This window comes from Phalaenopsis equestris, unplaced genomic scaffold (genome assembly GCF_001263595.1).
Source record: "Phalaenopsis equestris unplaced genomic scaffold, ASM126359v1 Scaffold000118, whole genome shotgun sequence".
In the NCBI taxonomy this organism is placed as follows: domain Eukaryota; kingdom Viridiplantae; phylum Streptophyta; class Magnoliopsida; order Asparagales; family Orchidaceae; genus Phalaenopsis; species Phalaenopsis equestris.
In genome coordinates this window covers 612,007-635,444 of record NW_018164560.1, presented here as the reverse complement: position 1 = coordinate 635,444, position 23,438 = coordinate 612,007, and the positions used below count along the sequence as shown (strand labels likewise).

The window sequence follows — 23,438 nt, the reverse complement described above, 5'->3', positions numbered from 1 at the left end:
TTAAAAGTAAAAAAAAATATGAATCTAATTAATTTTGACCTTAGCTAACATAATTGAGATAATATTTTATTTTATTTTGATAGAGGTGGAGAGCGAATTCTAATTTTTGAAATAACATTTTGGGGAGGATTTACATGAGCAACACAACCTAATAAATAGTAAAAGTAACATTCAAATTCTAGAGGTTCTTAAATCCTATTTCTCCTCCGATTTGCCTTAAATCCAGGATTTAACAAATCCCATTGGAAGATGTTTTGCAGGATTTTGAGAAGCTTGAAGTGGCCAAGGATGGTGAGAAGATGATTAAAAGACGAGGGTTTTCCTCAATGGTTTCGGGTAGGACCAGACGGAAGGAGAGGGAAGAAGTTTTTGTGGCAACTGCATGCCTACGGTTCCACCGTTGCCTTCTCAACTAGCTCTAATTATGATTATATCGCACTAATTCGACGACAAGGTTAATGCTTTTGGGCAAACTCAAGAGAGAGGAAGGAGAGAGATCATGTGTAGGTGGTTCAAACAAATTGGGAAGGTGGCAGGAGAGAGCGAGAGAAGAAAATTAAAAAAAGGAAAGAATCAAAATCTGATAAGGCCGCACTAGAAGAAAGAAATAAAAAATTTTTGGGTGCTTTCAATAATTTACATGAAAGGACAATTAAGGTTAGCTATGTAAAAAAAATGAATGGAGAGGAGTCATTCGGAAAAGATTCCGGTTAAGCCGCTAAAGAACAAGCGGAAGATGTTAACTGCTCACTTAATATTCAGTTATTTAATGGAAAAGATTAGAATCGAGTGGTATTTTATGTTATCCGGAAAGTGGGGTTGATTTATCGCTCTACGATCAGGTGTTAGATATGTAAATGAATAGAAACTGAGGGGTATTTATGTAAATGTCTAAACTTTTATTTTATGTTATCTCGCGAACCCGTCAACATTTTCTGTGCGCATTCCTGTAGATACTTGATTTACTTCTAAATCTAGCAGCTGCGAATCGCAGAGCCATAAATCAAACGACTTTCCAGTTCATAATTGTTGCAGAAGACTTTCAGAGATTTTCGTCGCCCTCGTCTTCCCCACTCAGACACTCCCTCCAAGTTTCTGCTACATTTGTGCTTTCGTTTACCCAGCTGGTGTGGACTGGGGAGAAGAATTATTACATCCAGTATGCTCTTTACAGCTTAAAGTACTTCGAAATCAACACTGGGCGGTTATTGCATGGAATTTCGATTGTTTTTTCGATCTCATATTCCCCTTATTCTTCTCCTCTACTTTACTTCTTTGTTCGAGTTTGGTGGTACCACGGGCGTATTGAAGGTTCAGCGCAAGTTCTCCGGCCAGCGGCAACGTATCACAGATCTCCGCGCCCACGATGTTCGCCGCCATGGCAGGATTCTCATAGAAAGTACTAGAGCCTCCGTTGATCTCCCTCTGGGAGGTCTTGGCCGTCCTACAGCCACTGGGTGAGCTTACTTGTAGAACCTGTCGGTTATATGGAGTTGTGTTTCGGAGCAATTTCGGGGTTACCATCTATTTTTTGCTCTCAACTTTTTGTTTTTGTTTGGTTAATTGTTGTTATGGAATGGGAAACAGGCTATACTATGCCCAAATTGGAATTGGGACTCCTTCGAAAGCCTACTATGCGCAGGTAGACACAGGGAGTGACATTCTTTGGGTGAACTGCATCACTTGTAGGCATTGTCCTAAGAAAAGCGATCTAGGGGTATGTTCTGGTTACCAACTTGTGGCGTTTGGTTTGGGTCAGTTGGATTCGGTGAAGGTCCGATATTTGGTTGAAAAATTTGGTAATGATTTCAATGCAGATAGAGCTGACGCTTTATGATCCCAAAGGTTCTTCAACTGGAAAGTTGGTTTCCTGTCATGGAAGCTTCTGCTCAACCACATATAGAGGCAACATGCCAGGATGCTCGTCTGATATGCCGTGCGAGTACAAAGTGCAGTACGTAGATGGCAGCTCAACTTCTGGGTTCTTTGTGACCGATTATTTGCAGTACAATCAAGTTTCTGGTAATCACCAGACAGGAACGGCCAATTCTACAGTTACATTTGGGTGAGTTGTTTTGATATGTCTGGTTTGTGATGTCCATTTTAAGTTACACTCGACTTTAAACCCTGATGTTTTGCCTTTAAACCCTGATTTTTATCTTTTGACGCCTTGTAGATTTAAGTTTTAGATTTGTGGATTCCTGATGCCAGTGATCAGTAAAAGGGCAAATTAACTCATGTTGATGAAGAATGTAATTTATGGCTTGTTATTTTTTTTGATTTGAGGGATGAGTGGCATCCTTGCTTTTTATGTTTTGCAGTCTCTCTTTATCCAGAACCATAAAAATGAATAAAAGATGGCTCACTTCTACTCCTTGCCTCACCGTAGTGTCCAAAAAACACTGGTGGAAATAATAGGCTTATATAGTGACATGTGATGTGTTGAACTTGCTGATTAAAAATGCAGAAGATATTTAATCTGCAGTCTGGTTTCTCTGACCAGTGCTTGAGAATGTGTAAGTTACTTTCTCATTCTTAAAATTCAGGAATACATCACCATGAGTCATTAATGAGCTATCCTACTTAACTGCATCAATTACTCCTAGTTTGACTTTGATTAGTATTACAATCGGATTTTCCTATCGTGAATTTATTGCTACTTTGTATGGCATTTTTTGTTGACATGTTCTTGCTAGCTCCATGAGCCGTATGACTCACCATTATATTTTGATGATAAAATCTTATCTAGATGGACGAATATGTTGACTTTGTAAAAACAACAATGAATTACTCCTGCTGTAAAACAAGCTCGTATTTTCTCTTTTGTGACCTTTTCGTAAGAATGAGAAACAATTCTAGAGAGTGGAGTCAATCCCTAGAACTAGTGGTCCTAGAACGAAAAACAGATAGGCTCCTCAAAACTCCAATTGGAACTCAAGCTCATATTAATGTTTTGCTTGAAAAAACACTAAAATCCATATGTTCTTCTTGTATGAGAATATGAAAGATTTTGTTATTGAAACTTGAAAGATGTTCGTTTATTCCTACTACTTGAATATGAATTTCTTTTCTTCTATATTCCCTACGTCCATTCTCCAGTCGATCCTGTTTCAGTCTTTCTTGTTTCCTATATAATAGATTTTATTCAGATGATTTTCTTTCTTTATTTGATTTGTCTTTTTTTCTCTTTTTCTTTGAAGAATATAAAAAAAAATTCTGATTTAATAGGGCTGTTTGTGCAAGTCCTTTACGATTTAGAAGTTGTACTGATTGTGGATGAATTGACTCTCACTATTGAATAGCCTATCCTCATGAGTTACCTAACAAATATATATGTAGGAATACTAATATTTTAATTCAAGTGTTTCAAGAAATTACAAATCTATATATTTCAACTTGATCGGAATAGTCAAAACAATTTGGACTTAGACAGTTGCTATCTTTTTAAGAATTGCAAAATAAGATAAATTAGAGTCCACTAGAATTTTAGTAAATACTAACATATTGTCATCATATTTATTTAAATTTTCGAAATAGTTCTATAAGATTTAATTTGCATTATTCCTTCATTTTATGAAAATATGATTTTCGGAAAATTTTATCACTCGTATTTAATTAAGCCTTATTCATTGCATCTAAAATCAAAGTGAGTTTATTCATTACTTCATTAATTAATTTACATGCACAAATTAATTTATCTATTTATTTTAGCATGTGACATGGATTATTCGTTGAATTATCAAAATTATTCATTCTCTCTCTTCTATTATTCTTTTTTCTCTTTCCCCCTAATAATCGCTTAATTTTTTAAATTCTTCATGATATGGTCAATTTTTTCATTATTTTGGGATGTTGAATTTTAGTTTAAATATTAAATTATTGATTTTGTCACAATTCAAATTTATTTGAATTTTAAAAAAACTTATGAAAGACTTTCCTAAAATAACTTTTGTAGTTAGGGGGATTTAAATACGATCCACAACTTGTTTATTTACATATACAACACCCATAACTCTATATTTACATATCCAGCACCTATAACTTTCAAATTACACAAAATGAGCACTCCTGCTCTCGCCAGTTCTCTTCTGTTACACCTGCTTGTCTTCCCCAGTTCTTCTCCATTACATCTGCCCATCAAAGGTGGGTTTCACCGTGTCGGTACTGTTGCTCCCGTTTACCTCGTTGTAGTGCTCGAGTACATTGCAGTTGAGGTCATTGAGCTGGTTGGCAATGCTACAAGGGGTAATACAAATAACCTTATTATGCAATGGCATGTTCTTCTTCTGGTGAGGAATGATAAAAAATTGGAAAAACTTTTCGCTGGAGTAAAAATAAGTTGCCTAAACAAATTATTCTATTGTTGCCGTAGTGCTGTCCTTAGGCTCCCAACAACATCTGCTAGAGATCATCCTTTGCATCCTCTCCGATTAGGTGGGGGTAACTAAGAAGCTTCTCTATGTTGATTTTGATATTGGCATAATACAGTGTAAGAGCTGAACCAGAAATGGTTGAAGAAGGTGCACACATTGTTAATCAATGCTTCGGACAAACCTCGACCTCCCAATCCTTCCCTTTATGCTACTTTGCTCTTCCCCATTTAATGGAAGAAGAGATTAGTGCTACTCTGGATAACACAGCTCTGTTCCTCACAGTGCTCATCACCGTCTTTCCATGAACCCAGGCTGCTCAAGCTGGGACATTCCATGAAGAACTTTCTAGGGTTAGCCCTGTAATTGAACTTAAGGCCATCATGATGGAGATTTATAGCAAGCTCCACCATTGGGAGAAATTCTTGGATGTTGCCTGCCTATAATCTCCAACATCAGATATGAGAAGACCAGAATTCTAGAAGAAATGAGCAAGTTGGCCAGGCGTAATGGAGGAGAACCTAAGAGAGACGAAGTGCTCTTATTTTACATTTTGCATGTTTTGGGTGCTGGATATATAAATATAGAGTCTTGAGCGTGGGATATGTAAATTAACAAGTTTTGGGTTTGTAAATCCCCTTTGCATTTATGAAAACTATTATGGCCAGACTCTTTATTTAAATTCAAAATTATTTAAAAATTCAAACGCTTTCTATATCATTATCTAATGGTTTAATTAAATGCATTTATAATAAATAAAACATTTAAAATTGATCTAAATAAGAAAATGATTGGGTCGTTTCATATAGATGATTTAATTTAATTCACGTGATTTAATTAATTTAAATCTCTTTCCATTGATTAAATAATCAGAAAAAAATATTAAAATTTTTAATGCAACAGCTGCGATACACGCGGTGAAGCTGTCAAAACACCATTATTTTCATGCTACTATATATCTGAAATAGAGAAATAACTGGTCCTCCTCTCAGATATGAATGGTATAACTAGAAGATACTTTTAATTCATATATGTAGCCCGGTGTTCAAGTGAGAATCACAGCAACAATAGTATGGCCTCCTCATTGTACATAGATTCGTTTATGCAAATAGTTGTTCATCTAATTGCATATAAATCTTGATAGTATTCTTATTGTCTCTATTGTATCCAATGCACTCTTCTTGTAGCAAATGCAAAGATGAAAGCCTTTTTATCTTCTTGGTCTTTTCCCTGCTTACACTTCTTAATAATGACATTTTGCAGAAACAAAGATGACAGCAACTTGAATCCATGCATACTAAATGTACAGGTGAAGACTAAGTTGAACCATAAGAAACATCAATCTGCTCGTTCCTTTTGTATTCACTAAACTCATGTGTTGTGATATGTGGAGATAAAATTTGTATGTTACATAATTTATTAACTTTCTCCTAGGTGAGTTATGTAACTTCATCATTGTTTAGTCACGTTGGTGAACAAAAAAACAGCAGTCATTTCTGGAATCTGGAAGTAGTCTGATATTTACTTCAGATATTATCATCTATTTTATTATGGATTTCAGTTTCACGATATAAGTAGTGGAAGTTATTTCAACGCTACACATTTTCTGTTAATATTCCTTGATCATTGTTTTATGCTCTGATTTTGAGTTTCTCATGCATATCTCCTTATCTTGTAGATGTGGTGCCCAGCAGTCCGGGGATCTAGGCTCATCATCTGAAGCGCTTGATGGTATACTTGGTTTTGGGCAATCAAATTCATCAATGCTATCACAACTAGCTCTTGCCGGAAAAGTGAGGAAGATATTTGCTCATTGCTTGGACACCATAAATGGTGGTGGTATATTTGCTATAGGAAATGTGGTGCAACCAAAAGTGAATACGACGCCAATGGTACCAGACACGTATGTTAATAGTTGGCTGCTTTTTCCTTGAATGGTGAAAATAGTGTTATCATTTCATTTGTTTTCTATCGTGGCACCATCTTTTTGTTGGACAACCCTCTATGGACACTTAATTAAGAAATCCTATTTAGAAAACATTACAATTCAATATGATGGGCATTGGTTTCATGACTCTTTGATATGTCTAATGTAACAATTTTATATATAACTTGTCTTATTACTTGGGTATTTCATGAAGTGGGTTATGTGCTTATTTCTTTTTTTTTTTTTTTTTTGAGCGTTATATATGTTCAGTCTTGTCTTGTTACATGGAATTAGCATTTGCTAATTTGTTTTTGATGTTAATTTCCTACTAGCAAAATTTGTAACAGATAATTAGGTTCATCAGTGAAAACCTTTAATTCAGGCTTTTGGATCCCTAGTTAGTTTGCTACCATCTGCAAATCGTACACCTTTCTCGCTGTTAGCCCTACTTTATACTAAAAAACTGGTAGTTGTGGCTTTTGTGCTATTCCTCAGTTTTGATTCCTTAATTAAACAATGTTATTGCTGCTTGTGGTGCTAAACATCCACTTAATTTGTTTGACTAAATTTTTGTTAAATAAAACGTCGGCTGTATGAAATCCCTGTAAACGGACGTTAGAATTTGTTTTACCTGAGTTTTCCACAGGTTAAGATTACATGGATTAAACATTTTCTTTGTCCATAGGGTACTCGTGATTGAATCTGTGCGAGGTTTATATCCTTGCCTTAGAGTACTTCACTTTTGTTCTTCTTTAGTGGCTGCTTTGATGGATTTAATTTCTTGGATCACGTTAAAATAGAGGAATTCATCGTGGCCTGAAATGATGGCTGGGAGTATAGGCTGAGCACTTTGGGTGGTGTTTAGTTTGTTTTTGATCGCTGAACCATTCTGGCCTAGCTTAGGTTTACGTCTTTTTAGATTGAACCCATGTATGGATCAAATAATTGGAGGGTATTAGGTTTGCTTTTGAAAGTTTAGGTTTAAGGTTAGGAACTGCGGTAGAAATATCTAAGGTGTTGATTTGGTTAAGTATTTAGGTTATGCAGATTTTAAGTTTAGAAGTAAAAAATACACATCCCTAAAAATTTAGGGTTCACCTTGGTTTGATGCCAAATGACACTATTCTAGGGTTCCTAGGTGTTTGAGAGTTGGATCTAGCGGGGAGCTGGTTGTGGAATAGTTTGGGAATAAGAAGATGTGAGGTTGACGACATTTGGAAAGGGATAGGAGGCATTTAGTCACTGTCGGGCTGAAAACAATGGAGAGAACGATGAAACATGGGCTCCAATGAGGCATGATCGTCGAGGGAGATCTACCTTATGTTCCTAAACAAGCTACAAACACCACTTGTAAAAGAAAAATGATACAACACTCCTTCAAAGAATAAGAGAATGAAATCTTCAAATACACAAAATCAAAGCAAGTGTCATACTAGAAAATAGTATAACATAAATCGGTTCTAAGCAATTAAACCTAATAGAAATCTAATTATAGTAAGTAAGATCATTGAAGGGTTGGGCCCATGGGGGTTGGAAAAGGTGAACCAGTCCTTCAATTGGACTGATATCCTTATTTAGGATTTCTGCTCTCATGGAAGGGCGGCATGGATGTTGTCTTGAGGCAGTTGCTCGCGTCACTTTTAGTTGCATTTTAATGTGCATTGTTCTCCATAAATTTTGATATCTTAATGCCCCGACAGATCCAAATCCTAAGTTTTTCTCATTATTATTGGTATATCATAGTCGCTTTTTATCATTACTGTAACATTTTGATTCAGTGGATTCATAGACCCACAACTTTTCTATTATTTTGATTGATTCTAATTCCGTGAGTGCAAATCTGTCACAGCCCGACCCGAAGCTTAAAATTAACTAAGACGGGTACAGACGGTCAGACGATGTAAATTAAAATTTTTTGTAATCGTCTACATTTTAACAGATGAAAGAGCCGCTACAAAATTAAATTAAACTAGTATAATTAAAGTTACCTTGTTGATGGTTGTCCACATTTTCTATAAATGTTTTCTCGTCTATCGCTTATCTTTTAATACTTTAATTAAACATGAAAAAATAGTTAAAACAACTGAGCTAAACGAGTCAGTGAACACTCATACTTCTAAACTATAACTACAAAAGGAAAAATGAAGAATAATATTCATTCTAATTAATCTTCTTTATAAATCAACCTAAATATTTTACATGCTATTCAAAGAAATCTATATTAGTATCATATCGATATCATTTCATATCTATACAACATTCATAGGAGGTATCGCCTAAAAAAATGTGTCAATTAAGACACATCAATATCAACATTTTTTTTATTTACTTGCACGGGTGCATTAGTGTTTCCTTATTAGTATCATAAATGAGTGCTCCATCATAGCCAATCATGCACATGCAAGCAATCAACATAAACATATGTATTCATTGTATACAATCATAATATATAAAACATATACTAAAATGTATGAGTAAATAGCTAGAACCTTTGCTACGATATGATCAATAAAGAAAAAAATAGCTCAGTTAGAATAAAAAATCCACAAATATCATCAACTGCAAACATTTTTGAGAATAAACAAATTACTATAATTTAAAAGTACAAGTACTCACATCGACAAAAGACAATCTACTTGTTCGTGACGTCAATTCTTTTAAAATCAGAAACCTAAAATATGGTATAAAATTTAATTAATTTAATTACGCTAAATTTCTATTTAATAAATATATTTTTATATTAATATCTTATCATTATTACTATTATTATTGTTATTATTATTTTTATTTTTTATTAAAAAATAAGTATTAACATTCTTAATAAATATTTTAATTAAAAGGTTTAAACTTATCCTAATCATGCAAGAAAAACTTTTCTTCCTCTCCTGCAAGAGATACATGTCCTTTGCGCACGAGAGAATCTTGGCTCGTTCCTTCCTTCGCACTACTGAACTCCTCTAGTCGGAAATTCAAAAGCACACACTCCCTCTCCTCTTCTTCGTCCATGCTCGGCTAGGGCGCAACTGCACGCAAAGTACATCTTCCTTAGCAAGACAGCAACGCCGCGCGTTGTTTTGTCGGATATGCTACTCCTTCACCTCTGATCGCCTTCCTGTCTAATGCACAATTTATAGGCGAATTCCTCTCTTCGACATTTATAATGTTCATTGCCTCTTTCTGAATCCTCACTTCTCATCATTTCTGTTCAACAGCCCGACCTTTCACTTCATCTTCCAGGATTCTTCGTTTTTTCTTCTCTCGGGTAACGTGACGTTACAATCTTTCCCACTCACAGAAATTTCGTCTTGAAAATTTATAAACAAACCTTATGTGGATCAATTTTAGGAATGAAAAGTAATCACTATGAAGGTAAAACCCTGATATAAAGCGACTCAACTATACTTTGGAACACATAAATATTGTAACCCAAAAACATGTTGAGAAAAATGCCAAATTAATCTGTCCTCACCACCATCAACAACAGGCTCTTCAGACTCACTATGAGTGAGGGAATATAATTGAGTTTTAACAAGTTGTCTTGGTTTACCTTAGGCAGGATCTAAAACTTTAAACTCAATTTTTTCTGTCCACATTTAGTCTTTTGTGAAGGAACTCAACGTAATTTCTGATTTTCAACGCTTTTCTGGCCAAGAGATGGGCAATACCTTGTTGTATGACTAGGCTGAAGACACCAATAACAAGTATTAGAGCCTATCAAACATCCACCTTTATGTTGTCTTCCGCATTTGATACAAGTAAGCCCAATACCCTAATTCGTACCTCTGTTAACTCCACCCAAAATATTATTGTAGTTCTTCTCATTAGATCCTTCTAAGTGAGCTCCATGTTCTTCTGCAGTCTTCATCTTGTGCATCTCTTTATGCTTCTGAGTAAGCTGATAGTCTATCTCCACTCTTCTAACTCATTTTACTAATGCCGAATATTCATCGATTTCTAAGGGTATCAACGGTTGTCTGATCGAATCCTTTAATCCCAAATGAAATCTGTAGCACTTTTCATTTGCAGTAACGATCAACTGTGGCACATATCGATAGTGCAGTAAATTCTACTTTATACTGCATGACCTGCTTCTCTCCTTGTCTCAACTTGATGAACTTGTCTTGCATTTGTCGTCAAGCCGATTGAGGTACAAACCGCTCTCTAAAAAGATCCACAAACTCCCAATATATCATCATGTTAGGTTTGTCTCGTAACCTGTCCTGACGCTGTCCACACCACCACCTTTCGGCTTCTCTATCCAACACAACCGTCGCCAACGGTGCTTTTCTTTCATCCGGACAAGCCATTCTATCTAGTATCTTCTATATCCTCATTAACTAGTTCTCCACTTCAATTGAATCTTCAATTCCCTTGAACTGGGGTAGACACAGATCTTGAAATATCTCAAATATTTATCCATAACGACTGTATCACTTCCGATAGGCTGCAATCTAGACTCCTGAATCTGCTGAGTCATTTTCGCTATCATTTGGGTGAGGACATTCACGTTCACAGTTATAATAGGTTGCACTTATTCGTTTTTTATTGTATTCTCTTCTTCTATAATTTTCGGTGTATCACTATAGCTGAATGTATAATAATAATTATTAACTTCAATTTTTTTTATAATTATTAACTTTTTCTATAATTATTCTATTGACTATTTCATCAAAATTTCATTAATTAATCCTAAATCTGGGGCTTTGAAACAATTTTTGTCACGACCCGGCTCGAGACTTGGAATTAACTAAGGTGGGTACAGCAGATTAAACGGTGTGAATTAAAATTTTCAATAATCGTTACATTTTAACGTATGAAAGAGTCGCTATAAAATTAAATTAAAGCGGTACAATTAAAATTACCTTGTTGATGACTGTCTGCATCTTCTATAAACATTTTCTCGTCCATCGCTCATCTTTTTATACTTTAATTAATCCTAAAAAGTTAGTGAAAAAACTAGTTAAACGAGCCAATGAATACTCATACTTTTAAATACAGTAATAAAAGAAAAAAAATAATATGCATGTTAACTAATCTTCTTTATAAATCAATATAAATATTTGATATGCTATTTCAAGAAATCTATATCAATATCATATCGATATCATTTCATATCTATACAATCATCACAGGAGGCATCGTCTTAAAAAAAGTTGTGTCAATTGAAACACATCAATATCAATATCAATTTTCATTTACGTGCATAAGTATATTAGTATTCCCCCACTATTACCATCAAAAAGCACTCCATCATAGTTAAACATGCAGATGCAAGCAGTCAACATAAGCATATGTATTCATTGCATGCAATCATAATATATAAAACATACATTAAAATGCATGAGTAAATAACTACAACCTTTGCTACGATATGACCAATAAAGAAAATAATAACTCAATCAAAATAAAACACAAATGAATATCATCAATTGCAAACATATTTGAGAGGAAACAAATTATTACTATAATTTAAAAGTGCAAGTACTCACCTCGACAAAAGACAATCTGTTTGCTCTTGATATTAATTCTTCTAAAATTTAAGCCTAAAACATGTTATAAAATTTAATTAATTTAATTTTGTTTAATTTCTATTCAATAAATATATTTTTATATTAATATCTTATTTTTACTATTATTATTGTTATTATTATTATTCTTATTTTTCAAAATATAAGTATTAACATTCTTAATAAATATTTTAATTAAAAGGTTTAAACTTACCTTAATCACGCGAGAACTTTTCTACTTCTCCCACACACGATATGGACCCTTTGGGCAAAAGAAAACCTCGGCTCGTTCCTTCGCACGTAATGCTCGGCTCTACCAAACTCCTCCAGTTAGAACTCCAAAACATGCACTCCCTCTCCTCTTCTTCGTCAACGCTCGACTAGGGCCCAATTGCACACAAAGGATCTCCTTCATCGACAGCGACGCCGCTGACTCCTTCCTCGACAGAGACGCCGCCCTTAACCCTTGCATTGTTTCTTGGGGTATAGGGTTTAGAGTGGTTTAGGGTTTATAATAAACCTGAAGAAAGAGAAAATTTTAAAACTTTTAAGCAGGAGAACAGTACAGGTACAATAAAAATTAGGTCTTAAGTAGTAGACAATTTAAATTAAAGCTGGTATATCGTGAAAAGCTTGCAAAATAAAACTCTACTCTAACACATATCCAATACTAAATAAAAGAGTAGCAAAAGTAACACAGTGATAAAACAAAATTACCAGTGATAAAACAAAATTACCCCAAACAATCCTACATAGTCATAGTCCAAACAAGAAATAATAAACAGATCTACGACAGGAAAGTAAGAAAGGCTGGTCATTTCCTTCAACATCTTCATCATCATCTAAATCAAATGATATATCTTCATCCATAGATTTCAGGCTTGCATAAGGAGTAAATCAAGGGCAAGTAGGAAACTCAACTGGTTGATCTCCCTTCATAAATTTCACTAATGCCTCGTCATAATCTGCATCATAATTACTTTTTCTCCGAACATAATTTGCCATGTGATCAAATTTATTTTCCATATCTTTCATACCACACTGCATAAAAAACATATCATTCTGGTATTCCAGATATCTCTCACTCAACACATCCCAGAAAATAAATGGAGGCTCAATAACAGTGGAAGTAGAAGGTCTAGAAGTAGAAGACCTAGAAGTATTAGTAGAAGGTGCATCATGAACTCTATCTCTAGGTTGTTCGTACACATCTACATTGGCCTTCCCAATGGGTTTAAGTGGCTTCAACTGCTCATCCCAATGGTCAAACTTTACTCCATAGTCTTTACAAATAATAAATATCAAAGATGAAAATCCAAGACCTGAAATAGCACTAGCTCTAGCAGAAAAACTAATAGTCTCATAAATAAGAGAGCCAACATCTGTAGGTTTTATCTCTTGAATGAAGTAATTTAATATGACTCTTTCTCTTGTCACCTTACTTAAATGATTTGAAGGAAGGAGGCGAGTAGAAATTAAGTAATGTCAGGCCTTTGAGGTGACATTGAGCTTGGAAGAAGAAAATTTTACCTTATGATCATTTCGAATCTTTCAGGCTCCACGTCCATATTCAAATATGCAATGATCTGATCTAACTCTACTTCAGATGGAGTGTACTCTGAATATAAACGGTCAGTAGCAGGTAGCAGACCATATATCATATTGATCCGCTCAGCAGTGAACTCCACTCCTCTTCCTCGAACAAAGTCATCGTCATCATCTGCTTCAGGTAAGTTTGCATAGAACTTTCGTGCGACAAAGATGACGACAATAACAGTAAAATAATAGAAGCTTTCCCTTTGCCGAGCCACAATAACATTTGCAATAGCTCCACCGGATCTGTAGAAACTTCGCTCTGCAATAAACTTTCTCGACGATGTGTAGTGAATTTGTGCTTTTATATTGACAAATTTGGTTTTGTTTTATTTTTTTTTTCCTTTCCTCGTTTCATCTTAGGAGCCATCTAAAAATTTGAAGAAAAGTTCTAACAAATTTTAAAATTAAGATAGAGGGCTTCCTACATGTTTTTTCAAACTAACAAAGCTTAAGAGCCTGTTTGGGGCAGCTTATAAGTGCGGGCGGTATTTCAAAACAACGTCTCACCTTTTGGAAAACACGTTTCACCAGCTTATCCGAAAACGCAGTTGGGTTCTTACACTAAACGCAAGCCAAACACACCCTAAATCCGTGGATTTTTTATCAGCTAATCAAATTTTTTTACAAATTTCGGTCTCCACACATTGTATGAAAAATCCATGGTGAAATCGCAAAATAACTATGCCAAAATGTAGATCTAACTTCGAGAAGATGACATCCGGTGGTTTTGAGCCAAAAAACTTCAAAATCAGAGCTCTAAGTAGTACCCTAGGGTAGGTTTTCACGAAAAAGAGGAAGATGGACCTTGGGTGTCAATAATGGCGTGAGTTATGTTTAATATGTGAAATTTTTGAGTTTCGGCCAGTTCAGTTGAACCGGCGCCTACGCTCCAAGCTGTGCAAATGGTCTGGCTCCAATCCCAAAATTTTTCTTTTCTTGGATTTTAAGTGTAACACAGCAAGACAAAGGTCTTTAAACCAAAATTTCACATTAATTTAATATCACACCTTTTGTTTATGATTTCCCAAACATCTTCTATCTTCCAATTGTAATTCTTAATTTGAAATTAATTCATCATTCTAACACATAATTTATACAACACAAATATTCATTAATATCCACTAAATGGCAATACAACAGATACTAAAACAGTTTATAACACTAGAAATTAATAACACAACAACACAGTCAACAACAAGATTAAGTAGCACACACAAAACATCCATTACTAAAGTCGACACAAACATAAAACATAAACACTAGAATCCCCAATGATCAGCCCTTAGTGTCCTCATTCTCGTCACGCTTTTCACATGTCAAATAGTTTCGATCAAATGTGTGGAAGAAGAGAGTACGAGGAAATTTCATGGCCATTTTTTCTTCAATTCAATTGTTATTGCAATACATAGTTACTTGATAATCCTAATAGCACGCCATGTGATTGGGTTGGAGTTTTATCTGCAACTCCAAATGCTCATACTGATGATATATTTCATGCAACTTTTTGTGCAGATTTGACAGCTCCTCTTTGAATCTTCCCCAATTTGTTCGTCATCCTTTCCAAACTCAGCGTTAAAAACCCATTGAAATAGGTTTAAGCATCGTTGTGCACAAACTTATCGCCAATGGCCATACCATTATTTCTACTCTCCATGGAAGCTAGTGAATGAAAGCAAGATCTCAACTTCTCTCTATATTCCTTCTCTCTGGTCTAATTTTTGAAGGTCTGAAGATTGGGGACGAAGGTAAGGCAGTTTAAAAGGAAAGAAATGGATAAAACTGCTTGAGGGCGGTTTTCCCCACATCCAGAAACTGTGGCGCCTAGGCGTCGGATTCCTAATGAACACTGACTCGCCTATCATCGTATTTTTTTTAATTTCCAATCATGCTTAATACCTTAAATAGTATTTATAAATGCTACTATAGTAAAGAATGTGCACGATACTTCATCAATAACAGACATAAATCAAAGCACATAATTATATTATGGGTCGTCTCCCACAAAGCACTTGGTTTAACGTCGTTAGCCCAATGTATCCAAATGTTTTACTCGGACTGACCCAACATCAAAGTTTCTTTATAATAGGGCTTGTTTTCTCCAATGTAAGGTTTCAACCTATGTCCCTTCGATTGGTCAATACTGAGAATCCATTCCATACCACTTAGCACGAGCAGTAACTTTGATTGCTGAAGGCTGAGGAGCAATGCAGGGACCTTCTGTGGCAATCTTATAAAAGGCGTATAGCTGCAGCTGGACGTCATTGGATACCTTGGTCGAGTTCCGGTCTGCAGCAGTGGTGGCAACAAAAGCCGAGGCCGCGCCAAACATCTCATCCAGTTCTGTACTCTCAATTCCTTCCCAATCATCATCATCCTCCACGTCGAGGCGTGAAGCGATCTCGTACTAAACGAATTGAACTTTCCAACAAAAAAAGAGAGTCGAATCGCAATTGCGGTCAGTCTCGCTACACGGGAAGCTCACCATGAAGTCGAGCATTTTTGAATTTCTTTCTCAGGATGTGCCTTCTTTCATGAAGAATTGATTGAAAGGGCTCGCTTTGACCGTTAGGAGTAGGTAACTCGTTACCTGTCTTTCTTTCTATTGCATTCTATCTCAATTTGTCAGGCTACCAGGAGATCGACAATGAGCGTTTCGTACTCAGCTTCATTTCCTTTTAGCCTTTCAGTAACGTAAAGGAGAAATGTAGAACGCCTTATTGTGGTGTCGAGCATTTTAGTTATACGTTTAGTTTTTTGGATCTTTAATATCCATAGCCCCATAAGGATAAATTTTTATTACAATAAATGACCTCATCCATCTGGACTTAAGTTTTTCAGGAAATAATTTCAATAGAATATTGTATAATAAAACTTTTTGTCCAGTCTTAAAGTTCTTTTTTAAAATCTTACGATCATGCCAGATTTTCATCTTTTATGACATTTTCATAAGATTCATTTTTATTTTCCTTGAGCTCATTTGATTGCAATAATCATTTTTCTCCAGCATTTTTTAAATTATAATTAAATTCTTTTGTCACCCAGTAAGCTTTATGCTCTAGCTCAACTTGTAAATGACACTTTTCCAGATATGAAGTTATATGGAAACATTCCTATATGAATTTTATAAGCTATCAGCCCATATTGTAGAATCAAGTCCTTCAAACTAATCAATTATATTATAATTTAGAGTTTTCCACCAAAATTCTTTTAATTTCACGTATTGATACTTCTACTAATCCGCTAGTCTGAGGGTGATAAACTGTGGCTATCTTATGTTTAATCCCATAATTTTTAAGTAATGTGTCAATTCTAAACTTTTTAAAGTGATTTCCCCCATCAGTAATGATCATTCTTGACATTCCAAATCTAATAAAAATATTTTTGTTTAAAAATTTTACAATACTCTGAGGATTACAATGAGACAAAGCTATCGTTTCAATTCATTTTGACACATAATCCATATCTAATAAGATATAAATTTTTCCTGAAAATGTACAAATGGTCTCATTAAATCTAAACCCCATATATAAAAAATTTCAACTTCTAAAGTAAAGTTTAGGGGTATTTCATCTCTTTTGGAAATATTGCCTACTTTCTGACATCGATCACAAATTTTCACATAATTATTAACTCCTTAAACAATGTACCTTAAACAATGTAGACCAATAAAATCGAGAGTATAAATTTTAAATGCAGTTTTATCTATTTCAAAATGTCTCATAAATTCAGATTTATGACATTTTTGTATAATTTTTAGGGTTTCATTAATTTATACACATCTTCGAATGACTGAATCTCAACATTTTTTATATAAATAAGGTTCATTACAAAAGTAAAATCTTGCATCATACATAAATTTCCTATTTGGTGGTTTGTTATTCTATATGGTAAAATATTATTAAACAGTTAACTATATCTGTATATCACAGTATATGTCATGCAGCAATAACATAAAGTTGTTTATCAGCAAAATTGTCATTTATGTCATACTCATTGTTCTTTTTATTTTCATATTCAAGTCTTGACAAATGATTAACAATTTGATTATCAAAGCCTTTTCTATTCACTATTTGAAACTCAAATTTCTGCAAAAGTAGCCCATCTGATTAATCTTGATTTCACATCCTTCCTTGACATAAGATATTTAATAGCATAATGATTAATATGCACAATGTATTTATCTCTAAGTAAATATGGTCTAAATTTATCAAAAATATATATTATTGTCCGCAGTTTTTTTTTTCAGTTGTATAATTAATTTGAGTTTCATTAAGAGTTTTGCTAGCATAATATATAACTTTAAAAATCTTATTATATTTTTGTCCAAAAACTGCTCTAATAGCGTAATCACTTGCATCACATTAATTCAAACGGTTTTTCCCAGTCAAACGAAATAACGATAGGTGCAGTAATTAATTTTTTCTTTAATAAATTGATGGCTTTTACACAATCATCATTAAAAACAAAATTAGTATCTTTTTCTAAAAGATGACATAGAAGGTTTGCAATTTTAGAAAAGTCTTTAATATACCTTCTATAAAATCCAGCATGTTCTAGAAAACTTCTTACTGTTGTTACTGAAGTAGGAGGTTGTAATTCAACAATAATTTGAATTTTTGCTTCATCAACTTCCATGTTATTTTTAGAAATTTTATGTCCCAATACAATTTCTCTTGTGACCATAAATTGACAATTTTTTCAATTGAGAACTAAATTTGTTTCTTCACAGCGTTTTAAAATCTTTGTTAAATGATCTAAACAGAATCGAAAGATGTTCAAAAAACTGAGAAATCATTCATAAAAAATTTAATTCCTTTCTCAATTAGGTTATAGAAAATAGACATCATACACCTTTGGAAAGTTGCAGGTGCATTACATAAATAAAAAAATATTTTTCTAAAAACAAAATCCTATAAGGACTTGTAAATGTAGTTTTTTCTTGATTCTCTGGAGCAATAGGTATTTGGTGGTGACCAGAATATCAACCCAAAAAGCAAAAAATATTATTGTCCAGCTAGTCTATCCAACATTTGGTCTAAGAAGGGTAAAGAAAAATGATCATTTCTAGTGGCAGTATTTAATTTTCTATAGTAAATACAGATTCGTCATCCAATGACTTGCCTTGGTGGAATTAATTCATTCTTTTCACTCATGACGACAGACACTTCTTTCTTTGGAACATAATGAGTAAGACCAGCCAATGCATTATCAAATATATAATAAATAATTCTAGCATCTAACTACTTTAAAATTTTTTTTTACCACTTCTTTCATTGTTGAATTTATTCTTCTTTGAGGATCGGCCCTAGGTTTATAGTTATCTTCCATTGAAAATTTATGCATACAGATTGAATGACTGATTCTTTTAATATTAGCTAATTTCCAACCAAAAGTTTTTTTATAATTTCTTAATGACTCTAATATTTTTTCTTCTTGATCTTTAGTTAACTCAGGATATTATCACAGGTAAAGTTGATGAATTTTCTAAGAATGCTTACTTTAAATGCGTAGGAAGTACTTTCTCTCAAGTTCAAGAGGTTTTTCAATTGAAGGGTTTAGAGATTAATTATTTTCAGTAGTATTCAAAATCTCAAATTTTTACTGAACATAATTAGTATTCTCAACATTTATCTTTAATGATTTTTTTTCAAAATCACTTTCAGTTTTACTATCTATTCCTTCTTGATCTAGTATCACTTCTTTTTCTCAGATATGACTTCACATTTTTCTTGGTAATGCTTAACAATTATATAATCAATAATATCAATCCTACAACATTTTTCTTTAATAGGGTACCTCATTGACTTTAGTACATTAAATGTTACTTCCTGACCATTACTCTCATGTTCAATTCTCATTTTTGCACACCAATCATAGCACATTTGGTAGCAAGAAAAGGTCTTTCCAAAATAATAGGAATTTCTTTATCTTCTTCCATGTCTAGCACAATGAAATTTACAGGGAAGATAAATTTATTCGCCTTAACAAATACATATTCTATAACCTCTTTAGGATAAGTGATAGATCGATCCGCTAACTGAAGGGTAGTAGTGGGAAAAATCTCTCTTAAGTCTAACCTTCGAAAAATGAATAAAGACAAGAGATTAAAGCTAGCTCCTAAATCGCATAAGGCTTTTTCATAAAATTTTTCTCTAATCGCATAGGGTATAGTGAAGCTACCAGGTCTTTAAGATTTTGAGGAAGCTTATTTTGAATTATTGTACTATATTCTTCAGTGCAACAGTTTCATAAATTTCTAACTTCTTTTTGTTTAATATATCTTTCATAAATTTGATATAACTCGACATTTGTTCCAAAGCTTTTGCAAATAGAATATTGATTTTAAGCTCTTAAATATCTCAAAAAAATCTTGAAAATTGTTGATCAAGTTTTTGCTGTCTCAATCTTTGAAGAAAAGGAGGTGGTGGTCTTTCTAAAACATTTTTAGTTGGAGAGATAGATTGTTCTTGGTCTTTCAAAATAGTTTTTTTTTTGTTTTTCAATTTCTCAATCTCTCTCTCAACTTCAATATCTTTTTGAGTTCCCACATTTAATTCTTTTCCACTCCTAAGTTGAACAACTTTAATTTGTTCTTGTTTTGTTTCTCTGTCTTTCAGATTTATTTCAACATTACTTGTAAGTGTTCTCTGAGGTCTATTGCTAAGTGTGTTAGTAATTTGTCACAGTTGATTCTCAATATTTCTTACTGCAACACTTTAACTTTGCATTTAATTACCCATTTGTAAAACTACTTTTATAGACAATTTTTTTCCTTAAATTTTTGGTTATTAAAGCTAGGAGGATAAGAAAATAGATAGTTAGAACTACCCTGATTGTTTCAGTTTCTTATTGGGCTCGCTTGATTGTTCCCTCATTGTTCATTTCCACTATCAGAATTGTTCCAATTAAAATTGGGGTGGTTTTTTCAATCTGAGTTATAAATGTTAGAATATGGGTTATTGGGTTTATTAGTAACCGCATGTAAAGTTTCTAATGATTAATCATTCATTTGTCCTAATAAATTTTTCTTACTTGCTTGAGGTATTTGGGAAAATTCATAGCATAATTATCTAACTTCTTAGATATTGCAACAACTTGAGATAGTAAGATGGTAAAAACATCATTATCATGAATACTGACCACCTTTTTAGGATTTACTCTTTCTGAGGGCCATTGAAAATTATTAGTTGTCATTTCTTCAATTAAAACATGAGCTTCATCAAATGATTTTGACATTAAAGATCCTCCAGCAGCAACATTAAGTAAAAATTTAAGAGATCTTATTAACCCATTATAAAATGTTTGAATAATTAACCGATCAGGTAAAACATGATGTGGACACTTTCAAAGGAGTTCTTTAAATCGTTCTCAAGTCTCATAAATTGATTTTCCTTCATACTGAATAAAAGAAGTAATATCATTTCTAAGCTTAGCAGTTTTTTAAGGAGGAAAGTATTTAGCCAGAAATTTTTGTTATATCTTCCCAAGTTTTAATAGATCCAGATGCTAATGAGTTTAACCACATTTTTTTTTTATTCTTTAAGAAAAAAGAAAAAGTCTAAGTCTAATCGCATCGTTTGATACACCATCATATTTGAATGTAGCACAAAGTTATAGAAAACTTGCAAGATGTAAATTTGGATCCTCAGTTGGTGTTTTCCCAAACTGATTATTTTGCATCATTTGTATTATTGCAGGTTTAAGTTCAAATGAGTTAGTCGCTACAGTAGGGATTGAATTCTTAAGTGAATTTCATCTTCCGTAGGGTTTGCATAATCCCTTAAAGGTCTTTCTAAAAAAATACTTTCCTCCTTAAAAAACTGCTAAGCTTAGAAATGATATTATTTCTTTTATTCAATATGAAAGACAATTAATTTATGAGACTTGGGAACGATTTAAAGAACTCTATAGAAAGTGTCCACATCATATTTTACCTTTGAAGTTCATTTTCAGTAGTTAATATCTTAGTGTTATTTTTTGATGTGTTTTCTTGATAATTATGAAGCTGTTTTTGTTTTCAAATTCTTCTTATAAATTTTTCATAATTTAGAATCATAGGGTACTAAACCTTTAGATCTCAAAATTTGCATGCAAAAAGTAAAATTCAAAAAATAAAATACTAAAACAATTTGTTCTTTTTATTTTTCAATTTTTGTAATTAAATTTTTTTTAAAATTTTTTATTTTTGTAATTTTTTTAAAATGTTTTGTATGGGTAGGCCTAAACACCCAACTCACACGATAGAACACACACCAAAAAATGTAAAAAATTGGTATATATAGAAATAAAAAAAAAACCTAAAAAACCACCTGGTTTCTGAAAAAGTGTGGGTCATCCCAATCTAGTCTGGCCTTTGACTCTAGTTCTCGCTAGTGATCCAGCTAGCAGATTGGTAAGGTGCTGACCATTACCCGTAGTAGCTGAAGTACCATACATAAGATTCCTGAGCTATAGTAGATCTCCATTCTTCTTCTTTCTCTTGGAAGTGTAAACCTGTCATTCCTCCTCCGAGGAATGTCTGATGGGGTAGAGCTGAAGCAGAATGAATATCAACAGTAGTACCCACAATAGGTTATAGAATATGTGAAGTATGAGTTCTCTCTATACCGGATACTTCTTGAAGAAGTGGAGCTGCGAGACTTTCTTGATTATCAGTCTGATCACTATCTTTATAGGTAATAATCCAACAATATTGTTTTCTATGGAGTTTGTAGGTGCTAGCACCGCATAACTCGTAGTAACAGTAACAACAGTGTCATGCGACGGTCCTCAGGGGCAACAAACACTTCCTGTCTGGTAGTATCCTCCTCAGGTGAAACTAAAATATCCACAACAGTGGGGTTAAACTCATCCTTATTCACTTAAACCTTAAATTTCAAATTAGGATGAAGCTTGTGGCATTTAGCAAAGGTTGACAAACATCTTACAGTGGGTACAATATGGGGGTTTGTGTTCCATGACAATTTGTTGCCAATAGCCATTATGGGTTGTGCCCAACCAGACTTCAGTAACATCAAGTAAAGTAATATCTCATTCCACAAGTATTCTGGCTACCGAGGGTCTGGTTAGGTTAAAAGTAGACAGATCTAACTTCAAAGGAACCCCAAGGATGGCCCTCAATAGAGTAGAGAGCCTGATGCAGCTTGAGACCAGGTAAATTAAACCATACCGGTACAGTGGAATTTTCATGATTTGGATCGAAATTAGGTGACCACTTGAGTAACTTCATTGATTTGCCTTCGATATTAAGATATTTCTTGGAGAAAATTCTGGTGTAGTCTTCAGCCACTGTTAGTTGGATCAACACATGTTTCCCATCCACGAGTCTCACTTTCCACTTGCCTACTAGCTTAAGATCATCAACATTCTTTCTGATAATATCCATAGGAGGGTGTCCCCACCTATTCTTTCAATGTAGTACGTTATTCCGGCCACTTAGAAATTTGCTTTTTACACTACTATGAACTCAGCTTTGTCAGCCGAAAGCTTTGCTTTTCTTAATAAAACGAAATTCATTTGTACCCTCACGAGATTCCTTATAAATTGAGGGGAATACCATCGTGGACTCCACCTGAGGGTTACTTACCACACGGGCAAATGAGACTTTGTCCGGCTCAACCAAAGAAGAAGGAAACTCCATCAGAGGCTGTCAGCGTTAAACTGCTTCGAGATTGCTGAAAGGCAGAGGAGCTGCAGGCGCAGAAGCAGGAGCAGCGCCGAAACAGAAACAATCAGGCGCAGACGACGAAGCTACGAGGGATAGAGGCGTGGAGCGATATCGAGCAGGAGCACAGGAGCAGTGTAGCGATATCTAGGAAGACGACGACGCGAGCAGTGGAGTGATATCGCGACGCGAGTCGCGACAGGGAGCTGCGAACGTCTATGAGGACGTAGACGCAGACGCTAGACGACGGAGTGAGTGTCAACAATGCAAGGTCCTCTCCTTCCAGCGGTAGAATCAATTGCGACCGAAATCGCCATTGGAAGCTCTAGCGGAGCTCTCGGCCGTAGCCGACATCGTGAGTATTATAAATATAT

The 23,438-nt window shown here is 34.2% G+C and overlaps 1 protein-coding gene across 1 annotated transcript in view; it reads left to right on the top strand.

The window, feature by feature from the left end:
• The first annotated feature begins 920 nt into the window (after window positions 1–920).
• LOC110021049 (aspartic proteinase-like protein 2) overlaps window positions 921–23,438 on the top strand; it is a 59,580-nt gene continuing 37,062 nt past the window's right edge. The window contains exons 1-4 of the mRNA XM_020719379.1: window positions 921–1,457; window positions 1,588–1,717; window positions 1,818–2,065; window positions 6,049–6,273. Coding sequence (XP_020575038.1) covers window positions 1,213–1,457; window positions 1,588–1,717; window positions 1,818–2,065; window positions 6,049–6,273 — 848 coding nt within the window. The 5' untranslated portion in view covers window positions 921–1,212. The remainder of the gene's footprint in view (window positions 1,458–1,587; window positions 1,718–1,817; window positions 2,066–6,048; window positions 6,274–23,438) is intronic.